Genomic DNA, 19,285 nt, shown 5'->3' with positions numbered 1-19,285 from the left:
ACGTGATTCATCCTCTTTAAATGAAATAATTCAAATTGCTTTTTAATTTTTCATTGTTATTCAGCATGTATGACTTTTCTCAAATACTAACCAATTTCAGATAATTAGATTTTATAGCAAGTTAAAGATTGCCTGTGAATTGAAGAAATAGAGCTAACGGGGCTGCAAGAGCATTGAGTTTTATTCAATATTGTTTATAGTATTTATGTTGTTGCGTTGTATAATAGTTCCTTAATTAGGTGCTGTATTGATTTTGTCCATTAAACTATGTTTGCAGGGTAGTGTTTTAATTCACTTAGCTTCTGATGTAACACTCTGTATCCACAATGTTAAGTTATGGCATGTGGTTGTTTATAAAAAGATGTGTTCTCTCAGACTCTCAAAGTCGGGGTATGAATCCAAGGTTAGGTCATCGAATTGGAGGATGGGCTATTGATTGTCTATAAATGCCCAACCTTGCTTCCTGACGTCTTAATTATTAGTGTCGCTGTGGGACTTAAAATGATATTATCATTTACCTTCCTCAGCAGCTGAGCGGGACTTTCACAGTTGGATTTATTTTCTGCCTTTCCATTTTAATCATTATAGGCTGGTTTACTCACATGATGTGCGGGCAGCAAATTCGTGATATCTATGACCAAAAAATGCAGTATTTTTTAACTTTGGGTTGTTTTCTGATACCGCAAAATAATATTCAAACATACCAAACCTCCTAATTACCAGTATGATTTTAAATACTACTCTGTTTTGTCCTTATAAAATCTCGGGCTGGTAAACTATTATTCATAAAATATCTCAGAGTACAGAGTTCTTTTTTTAAGGCATTATCTGAAAAATGCCACTTTACTGATGTGTTTTTCTATAAAGTGGATATCACATAAGAAGGAGAGGAATAACAATAACTTTGTGGTACTCAGTCTCTTTATGTTTTCACACTCTGACCACTGTATTTTAAGACATTAAGACTGTTGTAACACATGCTTAACTGATGAAAGGAAAAATCACAGTTAGTAGGTGAAAAGACGGCTAGTGGCTCCCACACTGAGGCAGGACAAGCTGAAAAAAAAAATCAAGATGATACTTTATTGTGTTTGAAGATGTGGTACGTCTCACTCTTACTGTGAAGGCTTTAATTGGTTTGATTCCTAACCCACATGCTTTGAGTTTAGAATAACTACAGGGCACTCTGTTGCCCTGTCTATTTTTTCCTCCATCTTTCCTCCTTTTTCTCTTAGTAAAACCTACAGACAACCTTAGTGTTTCCTATGATCATTCCCAGGTTCAGACTCTGGGGGCTTAAGGATGGAGTGATCTCAGTAAGGGGGGCTGGAGAGCACTAAAACTGGCCCTTCTTTTATTTCCTCTGAAGCCAAAGTTTTCTGGAATTCAGGACATGATGAAAGACATCTGTTTCCAGGCTTTTATCTAGGAGGACTGATGAGCTTCAGAGGAAGAGGTTGTCCAAGTATTTACAAGTTTATCAAATGGTGTGAATAGCTCACCGACTTCCAGGTGTGTTTACAGTCAATAAAGAGCGTTTGAAAACGCTAACAGGAATGACCACACTTGACTTGGCCAAATTAGAGGAGGGCCATGACTCGAAAAGCAACAATGCAGAATTTAAAAAGACAAAGCCCCTTCACAAAACTCTAGTCTCCTGACATTCAAATAGAGGCTTTTTAGCAGGAATGTTGTACTGATATTAGCTGGCAGTTCTGTGGATTTAAGCGGAGGAAAATCTGTGATGTCCTTATATCTCTATATCACTGATTATAACGACAGGGTCAGGTCAGCATCTACCCTTTAGAAAAGACACATTCTGAGACTTTAATTCAAAATAAATCCATTCTAAATAGTGTAATAATTTGAAGCAAAAGACATTGATAGGCACTTAAAAATGAGATTCACATTTCATAGGAAAGGCTAGAATAGATCAGTGATCTTCAAACTACTTTGTTCTTGTGCCTCTAAAACAAAATATGTGTACAAATTTATATTGAATTTTAACACAGATGTAGAGAACAAACGTATGGACACCAAGGGGGGAAGTGGCAGGGGTGGTGGTGATGGGATGAATTGGGGGACTGGGATTGACATATATACACTAATATGTATAAAATGGATTACTAATAAGAACCTGCTGTATGCAACCATAATACTCTTAAGTGTTTTCTAAAATCCGTTTTGTTCTGTACTGAATTTTGTTTGCAGTTATTAGTTGTACATATTCGGATGAAATCAACCTGATTATGATATAAATACGTTGAGCATTTTGATAATCATTAAATGTAAAAAGTGAAAATGTATTAAAAATACCTCTGAATGAGATGAATGGGGACTTGTTCAAATAGTTTATGTATTCACTGATGAATATTACTTATTACAAGAGCAAAGCAAGGTTCAGTATCAACTCTGTTCCTCTTATCCTTTGTTACAAGTATGAACGTAAGAAATCTTGCTACAAGATAAGCAGAAGGGAGTGGAAGAGTTTTTTTGGAAGGATGCCGTTTAATGACTTGAAATCCTTATTAGACCACATTGTGATCTATTTCCAAAAAGTATATTCAGTGGTCTGCAAGCTGTCAACTTCATCACATTTCTTCTTCAGTTTTATTGAAAGCAAAGAACTAGCAACTACCTGCTTTCAAAAAGATGCGTTATGCAGTTTTCGAATCAATACGATTTCTCAATTTCCGTGGAGAATACCAGAAAAGGCTTCACCAAGGCTTAGCAAAATACATACTGCCAACTATACCTCTTATTCTTTTACTTCGTGGCACTTTAATACATGCAGAATGAACTGGAAAATGGAACTGTTGTTCATTTTCATTTACCTTAGGTGTAATCTCTCTTGAATGCTTTTATCATATTATATACTTTCAATATCTCTATTTAGTTAGCTCACTAATTTATGAGGAATACCCACTATATAATTTACTGGCAGAGCTAGTTCCCATTAAAATCAAACATTTTCTGTCAGAAAAAAGTATGACTTGTTTTTTCAGTTCAAATAAATTAATACACGTTTTGTCACAACTGTCTCAGCTCCGAATTCCTATGCTAGGCAGGCAGTAGAGAGATGAACAAAGACCAAATCCTTGCCAGGAGTTTGACCATTGGATTAAGTAAGGCATCATTGCCTTTAACATTTCTTACTTTATTGATGTTCTCTTTGCAATCATGAAACTCTTCTGCAAATGAAAAGCATTCATGGACAATGTTTGGGTGGGTGATGGGGGCATGAAACAATAAGGTTCTCCCTCCCTTTTGATATATCGGATATTAAAACGTGCCAACAGTCTTAAATACTCCATTTCTCAACTTCACCGCACTTTGCCTTTGATAGAAATACGTGTAAGACAGGAAGAACACTGAAGCCCTACCGTGGGTTTATGGTGTCTTGACTAAAGGAGGTTTATCAACAAAAAATACTTTCAGTTTTGCCTGTTTGACACACTGGAAACTTTATGTTCTAAGACAATGTATGAAAGCAAGATTCTGGATGTGTGAGAGGTGTGCCTGTCTGTTGTAAAGAAGTCTACATATGGAAGTTGTTGAGGTTCTAGAAGTTAATTCCCATAAAATACTCTACCCCTCTTTCCTCATTGGAAAGTCCTCAGGTTCCTTAGGGGTATGACTACTCTTGTTTGAAGACTCCTTGACTAAATGACCTCCAAGGGCACTTGAACTCTGAGATTCTGTGAAGCTTTTTCATTACAGGTACACAAGAAAACTATGATCGTAGCTACTGCTGCCCCATTCAAGCACATCCACTCAGTCTTGGTTATTTTGTCTTACAAATGAAAGAACCTTCTCTCTGAAAAAGAGCCACCTGTTAAATTAGCTATGGGACTAATTGGATAAGTAGATACACTTATTGACCCATCAGTGGGTACACATATCTTTTCAGTGAGAAAGATTTTAACACCTCAAAATAGAATACGGAGAAGCAACAAAGCAAAACCTGAAAGCCTAGAAGTCAGAACTTGATTACTATTTCCAAAGCTAACGCTCTTGGGCAAAGATGGTGTTTTGGAAAAACAGCTCCAGGATTAGTACCACTTAATGCTTACCGGCTCTCAAAGCATGTGTGCGCTGTTAAAACTACTAAACCACTTGTACCAGCAGGAGATAGGGTGAAGACCAGAGAGTAGATTCAGTCACATAAGCTTCAGAAAATAACAATAAACTTGTTAATAACAGTAAAGTATAATCATAGCCTTAGAAATGTGTGAACATAATGAATCCAAATATGAATGATCTCATGTTTACTAACATGTTAGTGGGAAAAAAGACTACTGCTCCATTGGATATGTTTTTAAATAGCACCATGTGGAAGTCAACCAAAAGACAAAAACTTATTGGGAATTTATAGTAAATTATAACACACAGAATATTTTGTTATAGTATCCGTGGCACACAAAACTGCCCATTACTTCCTAATAAATTATGTCCTAAAATTGAAAGCTAAGCAGATTCTCTGGTATCTTTCAGCAAGCTAACATACTTGATTTTATATGGAATAGACAAACTTAAAACCCAGTAATCTGAAATAAATATTTTTTAATAAAAAGCAAAGATTATACGGATGACTCTATAAAACACATAGTTCTGGAATTGTGCAGACCCCGATTTGCATCTTGACTCAGCCGTCACTTTAGGCATGTAATTTACTTCTTTGAGCCTTAATTTCCTCATCTCAAAATAATATCGACCTCATAGAGTTGTTTTGAAATTTAAAACAGGTAGTACAGGTGAAACTACCTGGCATGTTGTAGGTTCTCACTAAAGGTTAATTCCATTTCTCTTTTCCCTCCTCCTTAATCTTCTTGGTAAAATCTAATTTATGAGAAATTTAGGTTCTTGTGCAAAAGCTTCCAAAATGAAAAGTAGAACTTGATCTCAGGTATTTTAAAATTCCTGTGAATAAAGAAAGATATTTGCTTAGATAGCAAGCAAAAGTAATCTCTGGGTGTGGGGTTATATTTTTTATCTTTTCATTTATATATTCTAATTTTGCTAAAATGAATATTTATTAATATCATACGATACATATTTTAAATTTTAATGAATGATGCATGATTTATAGTCTGTGAGTTGATACCTGGAAAATTACAGTGATTACTATAACCCAATTTTGAACTTTTATTTTCAAGAACATTTTATATTAGTAAATTAGTTCAACAAAGATAGACCTGGTAGGTAAAGGACTGTTAACTGCCGTGATTACAGACATCAGGAAAAAAGAAAGGAAGTGAAACTGTACATAATGACTTTTTCTTAAGCTTTCTTTTACAGCCCCCTCCTGCCTCCTACCTAGGTTGTTGCAACTGTATCCTAACTCATCTCTCCACTTCTGGGCTTCCCGCACTACTGCACTTTAATGTCCTTGAGACAGTTATTTCGTGTCACCTTTTGCCCAATCAGAACCTTTAATGGGTCTCTGTTTAGGTGTAGCTGTCCTTTGCACCTGATGGTCATATGTCATTGTAGGATGCAGCAGTCCAGATAGAAAAGAATCCCAACACTTACTAATAACACACTCTCCCTCAAACTTCACACTTATCCATAAATGTGATTTGTTGTGAATTACTCTAGACCCTAATGGCCATAACCTGGATATCTTCCATAAACATCTGTTCCTTACTAATCTTTTTTTTTTTTTTCTGGCTGTGTTGTCTTCGTTGCTGCGCGTGGGCTTTCTCTAGTTGCGGCGAGCGGGAGCTACTCTTCGTTGCGGTGCGCAGGCTTCTCATTGCGGTGGCTTCTCTTGTTGCGGAGCATGGGCTCTAGGCACGCAGGCTTCAGTAGTTGCAGCATATGGGCTCAGTAGTTGTGGTGCACGGGCTTAGTTGCTCCACGGCATGTGGGATCTTCCCGGACCAGGGCTTGAACCAGCGTCCCCTGCATTGACAGGCAGATTCTTAACCACTGCACCACCAGGGAAGCCCTCTTACTAATCTTGAATTGTTTCTCCTGATGACACGCACGCACACGCACACACACACACACACACACACACACACACACAAAACATATTAACAGATAAGTGCCTTTGTAGCATTGAAGTATAATTAACCCATGTTAAATCTATTTCAAGTACCTATTTTTAAAACATGCCATAAATTATATGCATAGTAACACAATGCCTATATATATCTATGTATATACATACATACCTACCTTCAAGAAAAGGGGTGGAATAATGCTCTTTGACAGAGTTGAAAATACAAAAAAGTTAGTGGGAAGCAGCCGCATAGCACAGGGAGATCAGCTCGGTGCTTTGTGACCACCTAGAGTGGTGGGATAGGGAGGGTGGGAGGGAGGGAGACGCAAGAGGGAAGAGATGTGGGAACATATGCATATGTATAACTGATTCACTTTGTTATAAAGCAGAAACTAACACACCATTGTAAAAAATTATACTGCAATAAAGATGTAAAAAAAGAAAATACACACACAAAAAATTTTTTTTTAAAGAGGAACATGAATTATAAAGACCAAATTCTTTAACCGGGTGTTCAGGGGCCTCCACCATCTGATATCATTTTTCCTTTTCCAATCTTATCTTTCATTACTTCCATGACAAACCCATTAATGTCTTCCATGCATTTAATACCTACTGAGAGCCAAGTGCTTTATATAGAATACCTCATGTAATCCTTATAGCAGTCCTGTGATTGCATTATTACTAGCCCCATTTTACAGGTGAGGTTTAGAATCAGAGCTTTAGTATATACCTTCAGGTCACACTGCTAATTATTGGCAGAGTTGGGATTCAAACCTACGTTTATCTGACTCCTGCCTTTCTTAACTTCTTTTCTAGCCAGATGGACGTCTCTGCTCACCATCACCCTAACACGTGTTCAGTTCCATTGCCATGTTTTTAGTTACGATATTTACCCCAATTCAGAAACCTTAGCCTCCTTGTCCTACAAAGTTTAGCTCAGAACTTACCCCTTCTGTGAAATCTTTCCACCTCCAGCCTTCAGTGATATCACTTTGCTCTGACCTTTAACCATGTGTTGCTTTAGATGGTCATTTAATTTATTAGTTTTTAGGTGTTGTCTTCCCAACCAGGTAGCTAGTTGCTTGATGGCAGAAGCCATCAAAGCCAGACTGATCTCTAAGATTCTATTCTCTAATTTATATTTCTTCTTGACACCCACAATTCTGTGTCCCTAGTAAACACTCAAAACTGAACTCAAAAAAAAAAAAAAATGAACTCAGTGTTAAAATAATAATTCTTCATAGATAGAAGACTCTCCTCTGTCATTAAAATAAAATAGTTCACAACTCTCCAACTTGAAATGAAGTCATCTAAATTTTGAATTCACAACTTATCCGGTGTTGTATAATCGATATTTTATAACATTATGTAATATCTGAATTAATATTCAGATCAGTGTTCTTAAAAAGACAAATTCAATACTGTCAACGTTGTGACTTTCAAAAAGATTGACTTGATACAGGATAATCTGCCCACTTCCATTCTCTTCCTTTGCGTTCATGGACGCTTTCCATGGAATAAGATACAGTGTGGTTTTGTGTCCATTTAAGGCAAATTGTAAAACCTTCTCTATCACTAACCCCCTCAGAATGAGGAAGATCCTTAATGAAGAGGGAAGGAGCCGGAGACATACCAAAAAAGAGGATTCTTGGATCTGTTTCCTAAAACTGGGAAGGAGATGGTCTCTAAGAGGGGTCAGAGATTCAGGGAGTGGAGACTCTTTGTTCTCATCACGTTGAAAGTTAGTGAGAGGGCTAACACACGTGCGCGGAAGGCTGAAGGTGACGTTGAGGTAAAGATCAGAAGGAAGAGAAGTTGTGGCAGCCTACATTAAAAACTTCGTGAGAATTTAAACTTACCCCTCCTCCTTCCCTTCCCCTCATAACGTGCCCCCTGCCCCCTCTCAGCCGCCCTTCAGGCATCTGAATTTTCATTCATTCTACTATATAGTTTGGAGGGACTACATGAATCTGTGCCATTGACTGTTTTTGTTTGCTTAAGGATTGATTTGGAAATCTCCATAATCCATTCTGCAATTTCCAATCCATTAATTTACACTTTGCAGGGTTGTGGTATGTTTAGAATGACTGGTAAATACCAGACTTAGATTAATCTCTCCCAAGAAATAACACACGTAATTTGTAAGATAATTACGTTTCAAGCCATCAAGAAATACTGTAGGTGTGAAAACAGTTGCAGTAATAGGCATAACTTGGGAGGAAGTAAAGGGATGTTGACTTAAATATCTTAAAGGATGTGCTCAGTGTTGGTTGAACAATACCTAACAAAGGAAAACCTTTTAAAGGGAAAATTAGAAATAAATAAGAGCATTTCATTTATCAGAAGAAAATGAAATTTTTGAGCATTTAAATAAAAAGAATTTTTTGAAAGTCAGAAAGCTGTTTTTTGGCTTTGTTTCTTTTTAATTTTTTGTTCTTTTTCAATGGATCTCTTACATTCAGGAAGATTGGGTGGATTTACACAAGAAAATAACACCATAGATTCCGGAGAACTTGATATTGGCCGAAGAGCAATTCAAGAGGTTCCTCCTGGGATCTTCTGGAGATCACAGCTCCTTATTGATCAGCCGCAGTTTCTTAAATTCAATATCTCTCTTCAGAAAGATGCGCTGATTGGAGTATATGGCCGAAAAGGCTTACCACCTTCCCATACTCAGGTAGGCTCTGTTACCAGTAAAAACTGCTAGTTTACATTTTTAAAGTCATTCTGTTTCTTAAGTTCAGCTGTTTAACTGTTTGACCACTTCTGTGTTGATCTTTTACAGTGAAAAGAATTTTGAATATAGGTGACACTTATCTTGAGATTTTTGAATTAGTAGGAAGAACAGCATTTTCTTCCTGACTTGCTTTAATCATTATTGATTGATCAAAATGTACAGAATTTGTGAGTAACCTGATGAATATGGAACATCATCTGAGTACGTAGTAAAACACCGTAGATTTTCCAAGTGTTTTAGAAAGATTCTATGATCATTTCCAAAGATCGTACTCCTTTCGTGTAATAGATGCATGACATTTTCATCTCAAACGTGTTCATTCTGTTGAAAATACATTATATACCTTTTGCTTTATGTCAGATTTACTCTTTGTAAAGAAATTATGGGAACATAAACAGAAATATCATGATATAAACTTTATCAACTTAAGCCATGATTCCTAGTCTACATATGATGAACACTGAAATACAGAGATAAAAGAGCTTTCATAGGTCACCAAGGATGATCACAAAACAATTCAAATGCCCCTATATCGTAGATTCAAAGAACTTTAAAGTCAATTTGCTTTAATGAAAATCACCTCACAACTGTCACAGACCGATAATCCCACAGATTTTTCATAGTCTAATATTGGCTCGCGGTGTATAAATTGGAAATTGTGGTTTAAAGAGGTCCCATTATGTCTAAGAGAAATTACTTAAATTACCTACCACAAAACTGGAGCCGGGACTTTTCCCCAAAACAGGAATTCCAAAAAATGTAATAGATGGTTAATTAAAATTGACAGTTAGATAAGCTTAAAGTTATACTTGAAAATCAGTTTATTTACTCATAGAATTTCATGCCGATTTTAATTGGATTTATCAAATGAGGACCAGAGGATTTTCATGTATGCTTTATATTATGTAATTTTGTGAGAAATGCTTTTTCTATAACCTCAGAATATAAATTATAAAGAAAAATTGATCCCTATACTAATAAAAATAATATCTTTAAAAAAAAGATGAGTAAGAAAATTTGAACTCTCTAACGTCATGGATCAGGGAAAGTTTCATATGCATACATAAATTATACAGCTGTAAATTTTTTGAATGTCATGCTTTGGTGTATTCATTTTTCTGATTTAACGTTTTTCATATCTACATTGTTAAAGTAATTCCTTTAATGTTTACATGTCAAATTCCTCTTATTGTGTACTGGGGTCCAATTTTAAATTTTAGATTACAATTGCATTTGACTCTAGTTAATGTTATAGGTGACACTGACTAAGATGTAATAACCGGATTTTCTTAAGTGGAAGTGGCCCTCTCTGACTTCAGTTATAGCAGATAGATTGCATTTAGTAGAGCAGTAGTCCAGTGAAATAGGAAAAAAAAATTTTTTTCCACTGGAATCACATACATGATTAAATTATTTTTGTATAACTCAAGAAACATACCTCTAAACTAGGTACAATAGCGAGCTTGTAACCTAAAAATTCCAAAAATTAATTTCAGAAAACATTCTCTGATGCATTGGACACTTAAGGTTTATTTAAATATTTAGGGTTGACTTATTGGAGGTTATATATACCATATAAGACTAGGGAATAAAAGGTGTAGTTTCAGGTTTTCTTATAATTCTTCTGGTATTTAAACACAATATACGTGATATCCACTTTTCTTTTCTCCCACAATATATGTGTTTAAGTAGGTTATGCATTTTCTTAAGCTCCACAGTTATTAGAGTTCCTTCCTGCAGTTTATTCAAGATCAGCAGAGCAGACAGCTGTTTCTGAGTTCAATGTTTAAACATGAAATATGCTGTAAAACAGCCCAAATTGAACATTTCTCTGTTTCTGGGGAACGTTAAATAAATCAACCAGAAATAATTAAAATTGGCCAACCATACAGAATAGTCACTTGAGTTTTGAAAGTCTTTGTGACCCTTTGTAAAACTGTCCATATGATTGTTACCAAGGAATCGACTGACTTTCTTCTCCCTGATGCTCAGTTCATTCTCCTGGACAGTTAGAAGCCTAAGGGAGCAAGTTAACGCTTTACAGTTAATACTGTCCTGTATCCTTTAAGTGCATCTGCATGAAGGCTATTTTAGAATGGGAGTCGGAAAGCTGGGTTCTTGAGCACACACCCCTGCCACTTTATGACCTTGTGACCTTGCACAAGTCTAACTTCCTTGTGCCTCAGTGTCTATCTGTAAAATGAAGGAGCTGCAACAGGTGATCTTTAAAATCACCCCCTCCTCTATGTCAATGATTTACAGCAAGAATCTACCACCACCAAAGAGTTGATTTAAGAGCACAGTTAGGTATCCATAGATTCTGCGTTCTCATCATTTTGATAACTGAAATGAGTTAAGAATATGGAAAATCTGTTCAGAAACGAACCACCAAGATGCCTTTATCAGGTATAAGCTGTGTCTCATGATTGCTCCTCCAAAGTGGTGAGACTGAGTTTTGTCCTAAAAACAGCATAAGATTCTAAGACTTGCTGCGCAGAAAAAGCCAGAGGAATCTTATGAATAGGTATTAGAGAGCAAAACTCTCGGATTTGCCCGTAAGTGATTAATTTACACCCTGAGAACAAAGGTTATTAAATTTCTGCCCCACAGAGTTTGTTTCCTTTCCGTGGAGATAGCTTCGGTGTTAGATAGGGGACGTGTCTTTAGGTATTTGAGTGCCCTCCTGAAGTTGTGTGTGAAATGCCCCCCGAAGGGCCTCAAACTGGGTAGAGACTCAACAACCGTCAGCTCCTCCCCGCCCAGCCTCACTTTGTTGTTCACACTGTGATGAGAAACAATGATCCCTATGATAAAGGTGACAATTAATAGGGCTTGTTAGGAGAAAAAAGTGTTTATGTGCAATGGGACCGTAAGAAGAAACTTTTTCTTGTCTTTTTGCCATGCTAATCAAGTATTTAAATCTGATGAGAAAATGAATGGCCTATTTGAGGCAGAGGCACCTTTCAAATGTGCTGAATTAATTTCCTCTGATAATTTCGGAACAGAATCCCAGTGAAATTTTGCAGTTCAGATATCCATACCAGTCATTATTTTCATCCTCATAAGCTGTAAATGAAAAAGTGTTTGAATGCTAATTATGTTGTGGCTTTTTTTATATTTCTCACAGCTGAATGATGTTATAATGCAGTTTGACTACACCAAACAATAACCAAAAAAAGCTTTTATATTTAAATTTAAAATTTAGTATGTCGGAAGCTGAATTAGATATTCTAAATTCTGTCCAATAGTAACAGTAAGAGGTCTGTGTACAGTGGCAGCGTATTTAACTGTGATTCTTAGAATCCCAACAACTGATTTTTTTCAATTTGATTGTATTAAGGGATTCAGTATAAATAACCTTTCCTTAGGAAAGATGTCTAATGAAATTCCATTTAAGCAATCTATCAGAAAGTAGAATATCGATGATTCACATGTGTAGTGCTTTAGCGTTAATGATTTATATTTATAGTGCTGTAGTGTACTTTTCACCATAAATACATACCCCAGGAATAAAATGAAACTGGGTTAGAGCCTATAGACACTATTTAAGAAACTGTTGTCTAACAAGTTTATTAAAACTGTGTTGGAAAATCTTTACAGTGTCTTCCAAATTCACGGAATTATCTCTGGCTACAAAATTTTACCCCACTGTTACCAGTCACATTCCATTTTTTTCCTGTTTATTTAGTTATGTGCTTGTTTATTTGTTTATTTATGGCTGCGTTGGGTCTTCGTTGCTGTGCACGGGCTTTTCTCCAGTTGCGGCGAACGGGGGCTACTCTTCGTTGCGGTGCACGGGCTTCTCATTGCGGTGGCTTCTCTTGTGGAGCACGGGCTCTAGGCGCACAGGCTCAGTAGTTGTGGTTCGCGGGCTCAGTAGTTGTGGCTCATGGGCTCTAGAGTGCAGGCTCAGTAGTTGTGGCGCACGGGCTTAGTTGCTCTGCGGCATCTGGGATCTTCCTGGACCAGGGCTCAAACCCAGGTCCCCTGCATTGGCAGACAGATTCTTAACCACTGTGCCGCCAGGGAAGTCCCCATATTTTTTAAAATTATCTTCAAATTCTCCGGTTACATTCTTCCAACTACCCGATGTTCATGATTAATCTTGCTAAAACAAAAATTAAGTTTAATGATGATTGACTTCATGATCATAATTGGGCCGGCCATCCCTTCAAAATTCCTCCATTGTTTAATTTTTTAGACGTTTGATCAAAGATGTAAAGGCATCTTGTTAATATGTTTTTGATCTAACTGTAACTAAGTAAAAATCCATGGCTTTCTCCATGATGCTCGGAATGGTTATATCAGGGTCACAGAGAGGGGTGGAGTTGGGGTAACGGGAACAGCCCAAGCTTTGGAGCAAAGCGCACTGGAGTTCACATACCACCTGCGCCAATGACCGGATATCTGACCCTGCTCAAGCTTCAGTTTCCTTCATCTTTGAAGTGTAAACATTAATGCCTTCCTAGAAGTGTTGCTATAGGAGGATTAAAAATAATCCTGGCACAAAGTACTTATTCAGTAGCAGTGGTTACTACTTGAGTATTAAATAGGAGAAGATCTTAAGGGATCATCTAATGGTCTAACTAAAATAGAGCTGCTGGGTTTGGAATAGTACAGGTTTATGGTTGTATCCCCAAACTGCCTAAACTCACAAACTTAAAAAAAAAATTTTCATAATTTTATTGAAGTATAGTTGATTGACAATGTTGTGTTAATTTCCGCTGTACATCAAAGTTATACATATATATTCTTTTACATTATGGTTTATTACAGGATACCGAATATAGCTATACAGCAGGACCTTGTTGTTTATCCATCCTATATATAATAGTTTGCATCTGCTCATCCCAAACTCCCAATCTGTCCCTGCCCCAACCCCCCTCCGCCTCTAGGCAACCACAAGTCTGTTCTGTAAACTCACAAACTTTTTATCAGTCAGAAGAATTAAATAAGTTTGGAAACCGTATTGCGCATCAAGGGAAGAAATGGTCTGTGATGTTTCAATACACCAGTGGTATTTGGTGTGCAGTGGGTAATCTCCATCACCCCTGTAAGCGCGATGCCTAGAAGACCTGTCAATCAGGAACTTTTTTCTACCACTGTGTTTATTAGAGCAAAGGAGAAAAGTTTGGAAAGGAAAGAGAGGAGCAGCCACAACCGTACTCTTTCCGACTACTCAACAGTTCTCCTTTTCCCCATTCTCAGTACGACTTTGTGGAACTGCTGGATGGCAGCAGGCTGATTGCACGAGAGCAACGGAACCTGCTTGAGTCCGAAAGAGCTGGGCGACAGGCGAGGTCCGTCAGTCTCCACGAGGCCGGCTTTATCCAGTACTTGGATTCTGGAATCTGGCATCTGGCTTTTTATAATGATGGGAAAAGTGCAGAGCAGGTGTCCTTCAATACCATTGTGATAGGTAAGAACTGTCTTCAAAGCGTCACTTCCGGGCTTCCGGCCTCAACACTGTTGCATAGAAATGCAACTGTCTTCACCAATTTGAGTGATCCCTAGGATGCTAGAGCCTGAGGTAAAAGTGAGAAATATTTTTTAAATTGTTTGTTTATGACTGTGTGACAAACCGTGAAGCACCGGAAGACAGTATCACTTGGAAGTAGCTTGGGGGAGGACAGTGCATTGCGAAAACGCTTTAAAACGTCTGCATTTGAAATGTCGGTGTTTTGCTTTACTGTTCGAATAATCCGGTATGAATGAATACTTTTGGGGGGTTATGGAGCAAGCCACCCATGCTTCCTTCAAGATGTAGCTAAAATGATCGAAGTGACACAGTTTACCCTGCACGAGAGGCAGGCTGCACAGCAAGGATTGCTTCTTTTTCTTTTCTTCAGAGTCTGTGGTGGAATGCCCCCGAAATTGCCATGGAAATGGAGAGTGTGTTTCTGGAACTTGCCATTGTTTTCCAGGCTTTCTAGGTCCGGATTGTTCAAGAGGTATGCGAGTTAGATTCTTTTCTTAAGCCAATATAAATAAGCTGTAGAAACACGAGCAATTCAGAAAGCTCTCAAGACAGGAAAGAAAAGAGGGGAGAAATGGCAGATCGCTTGTTCCAACGATGTGCCTGTTCTTGGAGACTCTCGATGGGAAACGTGGCTGTTAATTCCTAATTCCTCTGTCGTGTTTTATTTCACAGCAGCCTGTCCAGTGCTGTGTAGTGGCAACGGCCAGTACTCCAAGGGCCGCTGCCTCTGTTTCAGTGGCTGGAAGGGCACCGAGTGTGATGTACCAAATACGCAGTGTATCGACCCGCAGTGCGGGGGTCGTGGGATTTGTATCGTGGGCTCTTGTGTTTGCAACTCTGGATACAAAGGAGAGAACTGTGAAGAAGGTAAACATGTCAAACCTTGCAGAGGTTTGTCGTTATAGCTTCATAAAGAAACAGCTTATATGTCTAACCCTTAGTTTGGCAGATGAATCTTTTTATATGCCTCCTTCTGAAAGGAATTTTGATTTTGCATTGCTTCATGAACATTTTACCTAATAAAAAAAATACCGAGGAGTCCTTTAGCTCTCTCTCAATTGTGTGAATATTTTTTTTTTTTTTACTCTGAGAAAGTACACAAACATTTTTGTCTTAGAACCAACGGTGAACCGTTGAATTCTTTTTTTTTTTTTTTTTTTTTTGCAGTTTTTCACCTTGATGCCAGCTTCTAAATCTAGCATTTTGGCCTCTCTAGAAAGACAGAGTATTGAACATAGTATACTGATGGAGAAAAACACATCATGGGTTTGTGCCGTAACTGTATATAATGTTGATAGTCAAGATGCTATACTGTAAAGTGCAGTTGAACTGTTTTTTCAAAAAGCAGAAAAGCACCATTTCCGTTCTTCAGTCAAATGGATTTTATCGATCTGCACACACAAAGTGACACAATTAAGTCTCTGGAATTAAATTTTCAGGCCATTGACCCTACAAGTGTAAAGTTTTATTGAGTCAAATTGCTAAATTAAATCTCGTCACCTAAAGCACATTAAAGTGAATTAAGAGAGATGGAGAGTCTGCAACTCGTTTATTTCTCAAACATTTGAGGGTCCCATACAGCTGTCAGTAGTCAGCGGTTATGGATTAGGTCAGCTGATTCAGATTTTGTTATAGAGAAGCCAATACTTATTACTCTCTGATTGGGCAGAATGGAAAGCAATCAAGAGCAGAAGTGTGTAATTCACTAGAATTATAAATCCTTGCAAGAGTCTCAGTTACCTAAATGGCATGATTCTTGATGCTTTATTGTATACATTCTCTGCATTTTTCAGAAACAAGTTCTTGCAAATAAACAGTGGGTAAACATTTGAGTATCCAAAGTGTTCAGGTAACTTAGATTGAGGTGTAATTCTTTGTTCCATATGTACTTGTGTATATCTTCTAGATTTGACCATAAATTTGTTCTCTTTTCTCTCCACTAGCTGATTGTCTAGACCCTGGATGTTCTAATCATGGTGTGTGTATCCATGGGGAATGTCACTGCAATCCAGGATGGGGTGGTAACAATTGTGAAATACTCAAGACCATGTGTCCAGACCAGTGCTCTGGTCATGGAACATATCTTCAAGAAAGTGGCTCCTGCACTTGTGACCCTAATTGGACTGGCCCAGACTGCTCAAATGGTGAGGTTCATACATGCCATACGATTGAGCGCTTAATATTGTTTAGCTACAGGTTACGACATTTTAATTTTTAAAACACACTTATTATACTTAATATAGATTTTATTAAAGTGAGCATTTATAGAAATAAATATTAAAAGTAATGAAATTTGTTATCTTATAATATGGAAAGAAACAGGCTTAGTCAATTTGTCATTAAATTTCTCTTCTAGTATTAATGTAAAGAAGAATCTTTCACTTGTGTAAAGCTCTCTCTCTTCTTAACTCTGAAGGCCTGTGTACAGCTTGGAGATTTAAGCACATTATCTCGTAAACAGAGAAGCTTCAATTAAAAAATTATGTGACAACAGAAGACTTAATATTATCACAATAAAGAGTAAACATATATAGATATTATGGTGTACATAATGGTTCAACACTGAGTTTTTAATTGTAACTCTATGATTATAATAGAAATGACAGGTAGTAATTTTATCCAATCAGTCACGTTGTTTTTGAGCGCCAGCTCTGTGCATGGCTTTGTGACAGACACTGCAGGGATAAAAGAGTGTCAATCATCCCTGCCCTGTAGAATACTGGCTTTCAAGTTTTTGACCATGACCTAAATAACGTGTGGTCTTAAATACGTTTTTACATTGTGACCTCATATACATATATGTGCATATACTCACATCACTGAAACAAAAGGTTTACAAAGTGATACACACTGATACTTTCTCCCAAGTCCATTCTACTTTTTTTAATGCCGGTTGCAACCCATGAATTAATTCCATGAGCCACGCGTTAGTCATACAGTTTGAAAAGATACTGTTCTAGTCTAGAAGATTACAGTTTAATTGGGGAGATGAGATAAACACACATGACATACTTAGAAACCAGTGTGTTCCAGTATAATATTCTATTGAGTTACCTGGACTAACATGCTGAATTCAGTCAGGATTTAGATCCCGCCTTGATGCCTATTGAAAGTTGTCAAGGAGATTTTTAACATTTCTTGCCTTCTTTTAAAGACTGTAGTTAGTGTGGAGGTTCAGGGAATATTTTTTGACTAGGGGAACAGTATTAGAAAGTACTTAAGAGCGTGGATTCTGAAATCCGATGTTTGGGTTCATATTCAGTCTGTACTACTTGATACCTGTATTCCCTAGGGAAATTACTGTATGCTTCAGTTTGCTCACCTATAAAATGGATTTAATCATAAGACATTCTTTCCAGAGATGCTGCTGTGGGAATTGCTTGAATTGATGCATGTGAGGTAAATACTTAGTACAAAGCTTAGCCCATAATAAATTCTAAATACAGCTGCCATCACCTTTACTACTACTGCTGCTGCTGCTACCATTAACAAAGACACGACTGTGAGAATCTCACTACATACAGGGGACAGTGACGACAGAGTATTTGGAGGTAAAAACTGAGTTGGGCCCAATGATGAGGGACACATTAGACAATGGAGAATTCACTAACAATAATGATGCCCCTGATATGACGAGAACAGTGGTCCAGAACTACCCCGTGGATCAGACGTCAGAGAGAACAGTGAAACCTGAGCACTAGAAGACACCGTGGCGGGCTTTCCCAGAAGGCACCGTGGCGGGCTTTCCCAGAAGGCACCGTGGCGGGCTTTCCCAGAAGGCACCGTGGAGGGCTCTCCCAGAAGGCACCGTGGCGGGCTCTCCCAGAAGGCACCGTGGAGGGCTCTCCCAGAAGGCACCGTGGCGGGCTTTCCCAGAAGGCACCGTGGAGGGCTTTCCCAGAAGGGCGAAGGGACGAGAGCACAGTCCCTTGGAGTTAGTGGAAATGAAAAGGATAAACTGAGGGACGTTTAAAGGCAAAACAGACAGGACTTGCTGAAAAAACGGAACATAAAATAGGGTGAGAAGAGCTGAAAGTCTGAGGCAAGGGGGATTGGGGTTGGTGTTCATGTCTCTGAAAGAGGCGAGAAAGTTGGGAAGACGTGAGAATCACCGAGTCGGCAGAACGCAGGCGCGGCAGTGGGAGGCGAGTGAGAGGGAGAGACGGTGACGACTTCTGTTTGGACCAACTGAGCAAAAATAAATTAAAAGGCAGGAAAAGAAGAGAAGGAAAAATGAGGACAAGAGAAGAAGGAGGAGGAAAAGAAAAGGCGGAGGAGGATAAACAGAAGGGGGGGCGAAGGACAGATTTTATGAGCAGTGTCAGGTACATAAAAATATCGTGCAGAAGCCTTGGATTCACACAATCCTTGTCTACTCTTAACCCTGCCCACACCTATTGCCCTCTGAACACCTGCTGTTTAACAGTAAGTGGTTAAGAAACAGGGATTCTGCAGCTGACCTGCCTGGGTTCAGATCTAGGACTGGCTATTTCCTAGCTGTGTGATGTTGGACAAGTTATGTAACTTCTGTGCCTCCGTCTATCTGTAAAATGGGAATAATAATAGTGCCACCTTATATACAATTATTGTAAGGGGTAAATGACTTAGTATATGAAAAGCACTTACGATAGGGCTTTACGCGTAGTAAGTACTCCGTAAGTGTTAGCCATTAAGAAGGACTGGTGGTGGCATTGGTAATAGTTATGGTGGTCGAATTCCACAGGCTAATTGTAGGTCATCATACTTAATTCCTCATCAATTCAGAGGCACTTCCACATAAAAGTATTGATTGGATATAGTTCCCCAAATGTGAAATTTATGAAATGAAAATATAATCTATTAACCTAATGGCATAAGCCTAAATGAAATCTTGCTAGTAGCTAATTAACATGCTTATTTTAAGGGAGGAAAAAAAGACTCATAGTTTTTACAAATCACTCTTTCTTGGCATTTTGAGGAACTTGGGTAACAGGTTTGCTGCCCTATGCGTCCATATCGGCATGAAAGATTCATGGGCCGCTCTTCGCCTATTACACATTGAATCTCGGAAGCCCAAGCT

The 19,285-nt window shown here is 38.0% G+C and overlaps 1 protein-coding gene across 5 annotated transcripts in view; it reads left to right on the top strand.

Moving 5' to 3' along the window:
• TENM3 (teneurin transmembrane protein 3) overlaps positions 1-19,285 on the top strand; it is a 454,793-nt gene that overhangs the window by 319,756 nt on the left and 115,752 nt on the right. For all 5 annotated transcript variants that reach the window (XM_032618480.1, XM_032618479.1, XM_032618478.1 and 2 more), the window contains 5 exons: positions 8,473-8,687; positions 13,956-14,166; positions 14,597-14,698; positions 14,899-15,093; positions 16,170-16,370. In XM_032618480.1, coding sequence (XP_032474371.1) covers positions 8,473-8,687; positions 13,956-14,166; positions 14,597-14,698; positions 14,899-15,093; positions 16,170-16,370 — 924 coding nt within the window. The remainder of the gene's footprint in view (positions 1-8,472; positions 8,688-13,955; positions 14,167-14,596; positions 14,699-14,898; positions 15,094-16,169; positions 16,371-19,285) is intronic.

The sequence above is a fragment of the Phocoena sinus genome, chromosome 21, assembly GCF_008692025.1.
Source record: "Phocoena sinus isolate mPhoSin1 chromosome 21, mPhoSin1.pri, whole genome shotgun sequence".
Lineage (NCBI taxonomy): Eukaryota > Metazoa > Chordata > Mammalia > Artiodactyla > Phocoenidae > Phocoena > Phocoena sinus.
The sequence above is the reverse complement of the archived record's forward strand: the minus strand, read 5'-3'. Positions and strand labels throughout refer to the sequence as shown.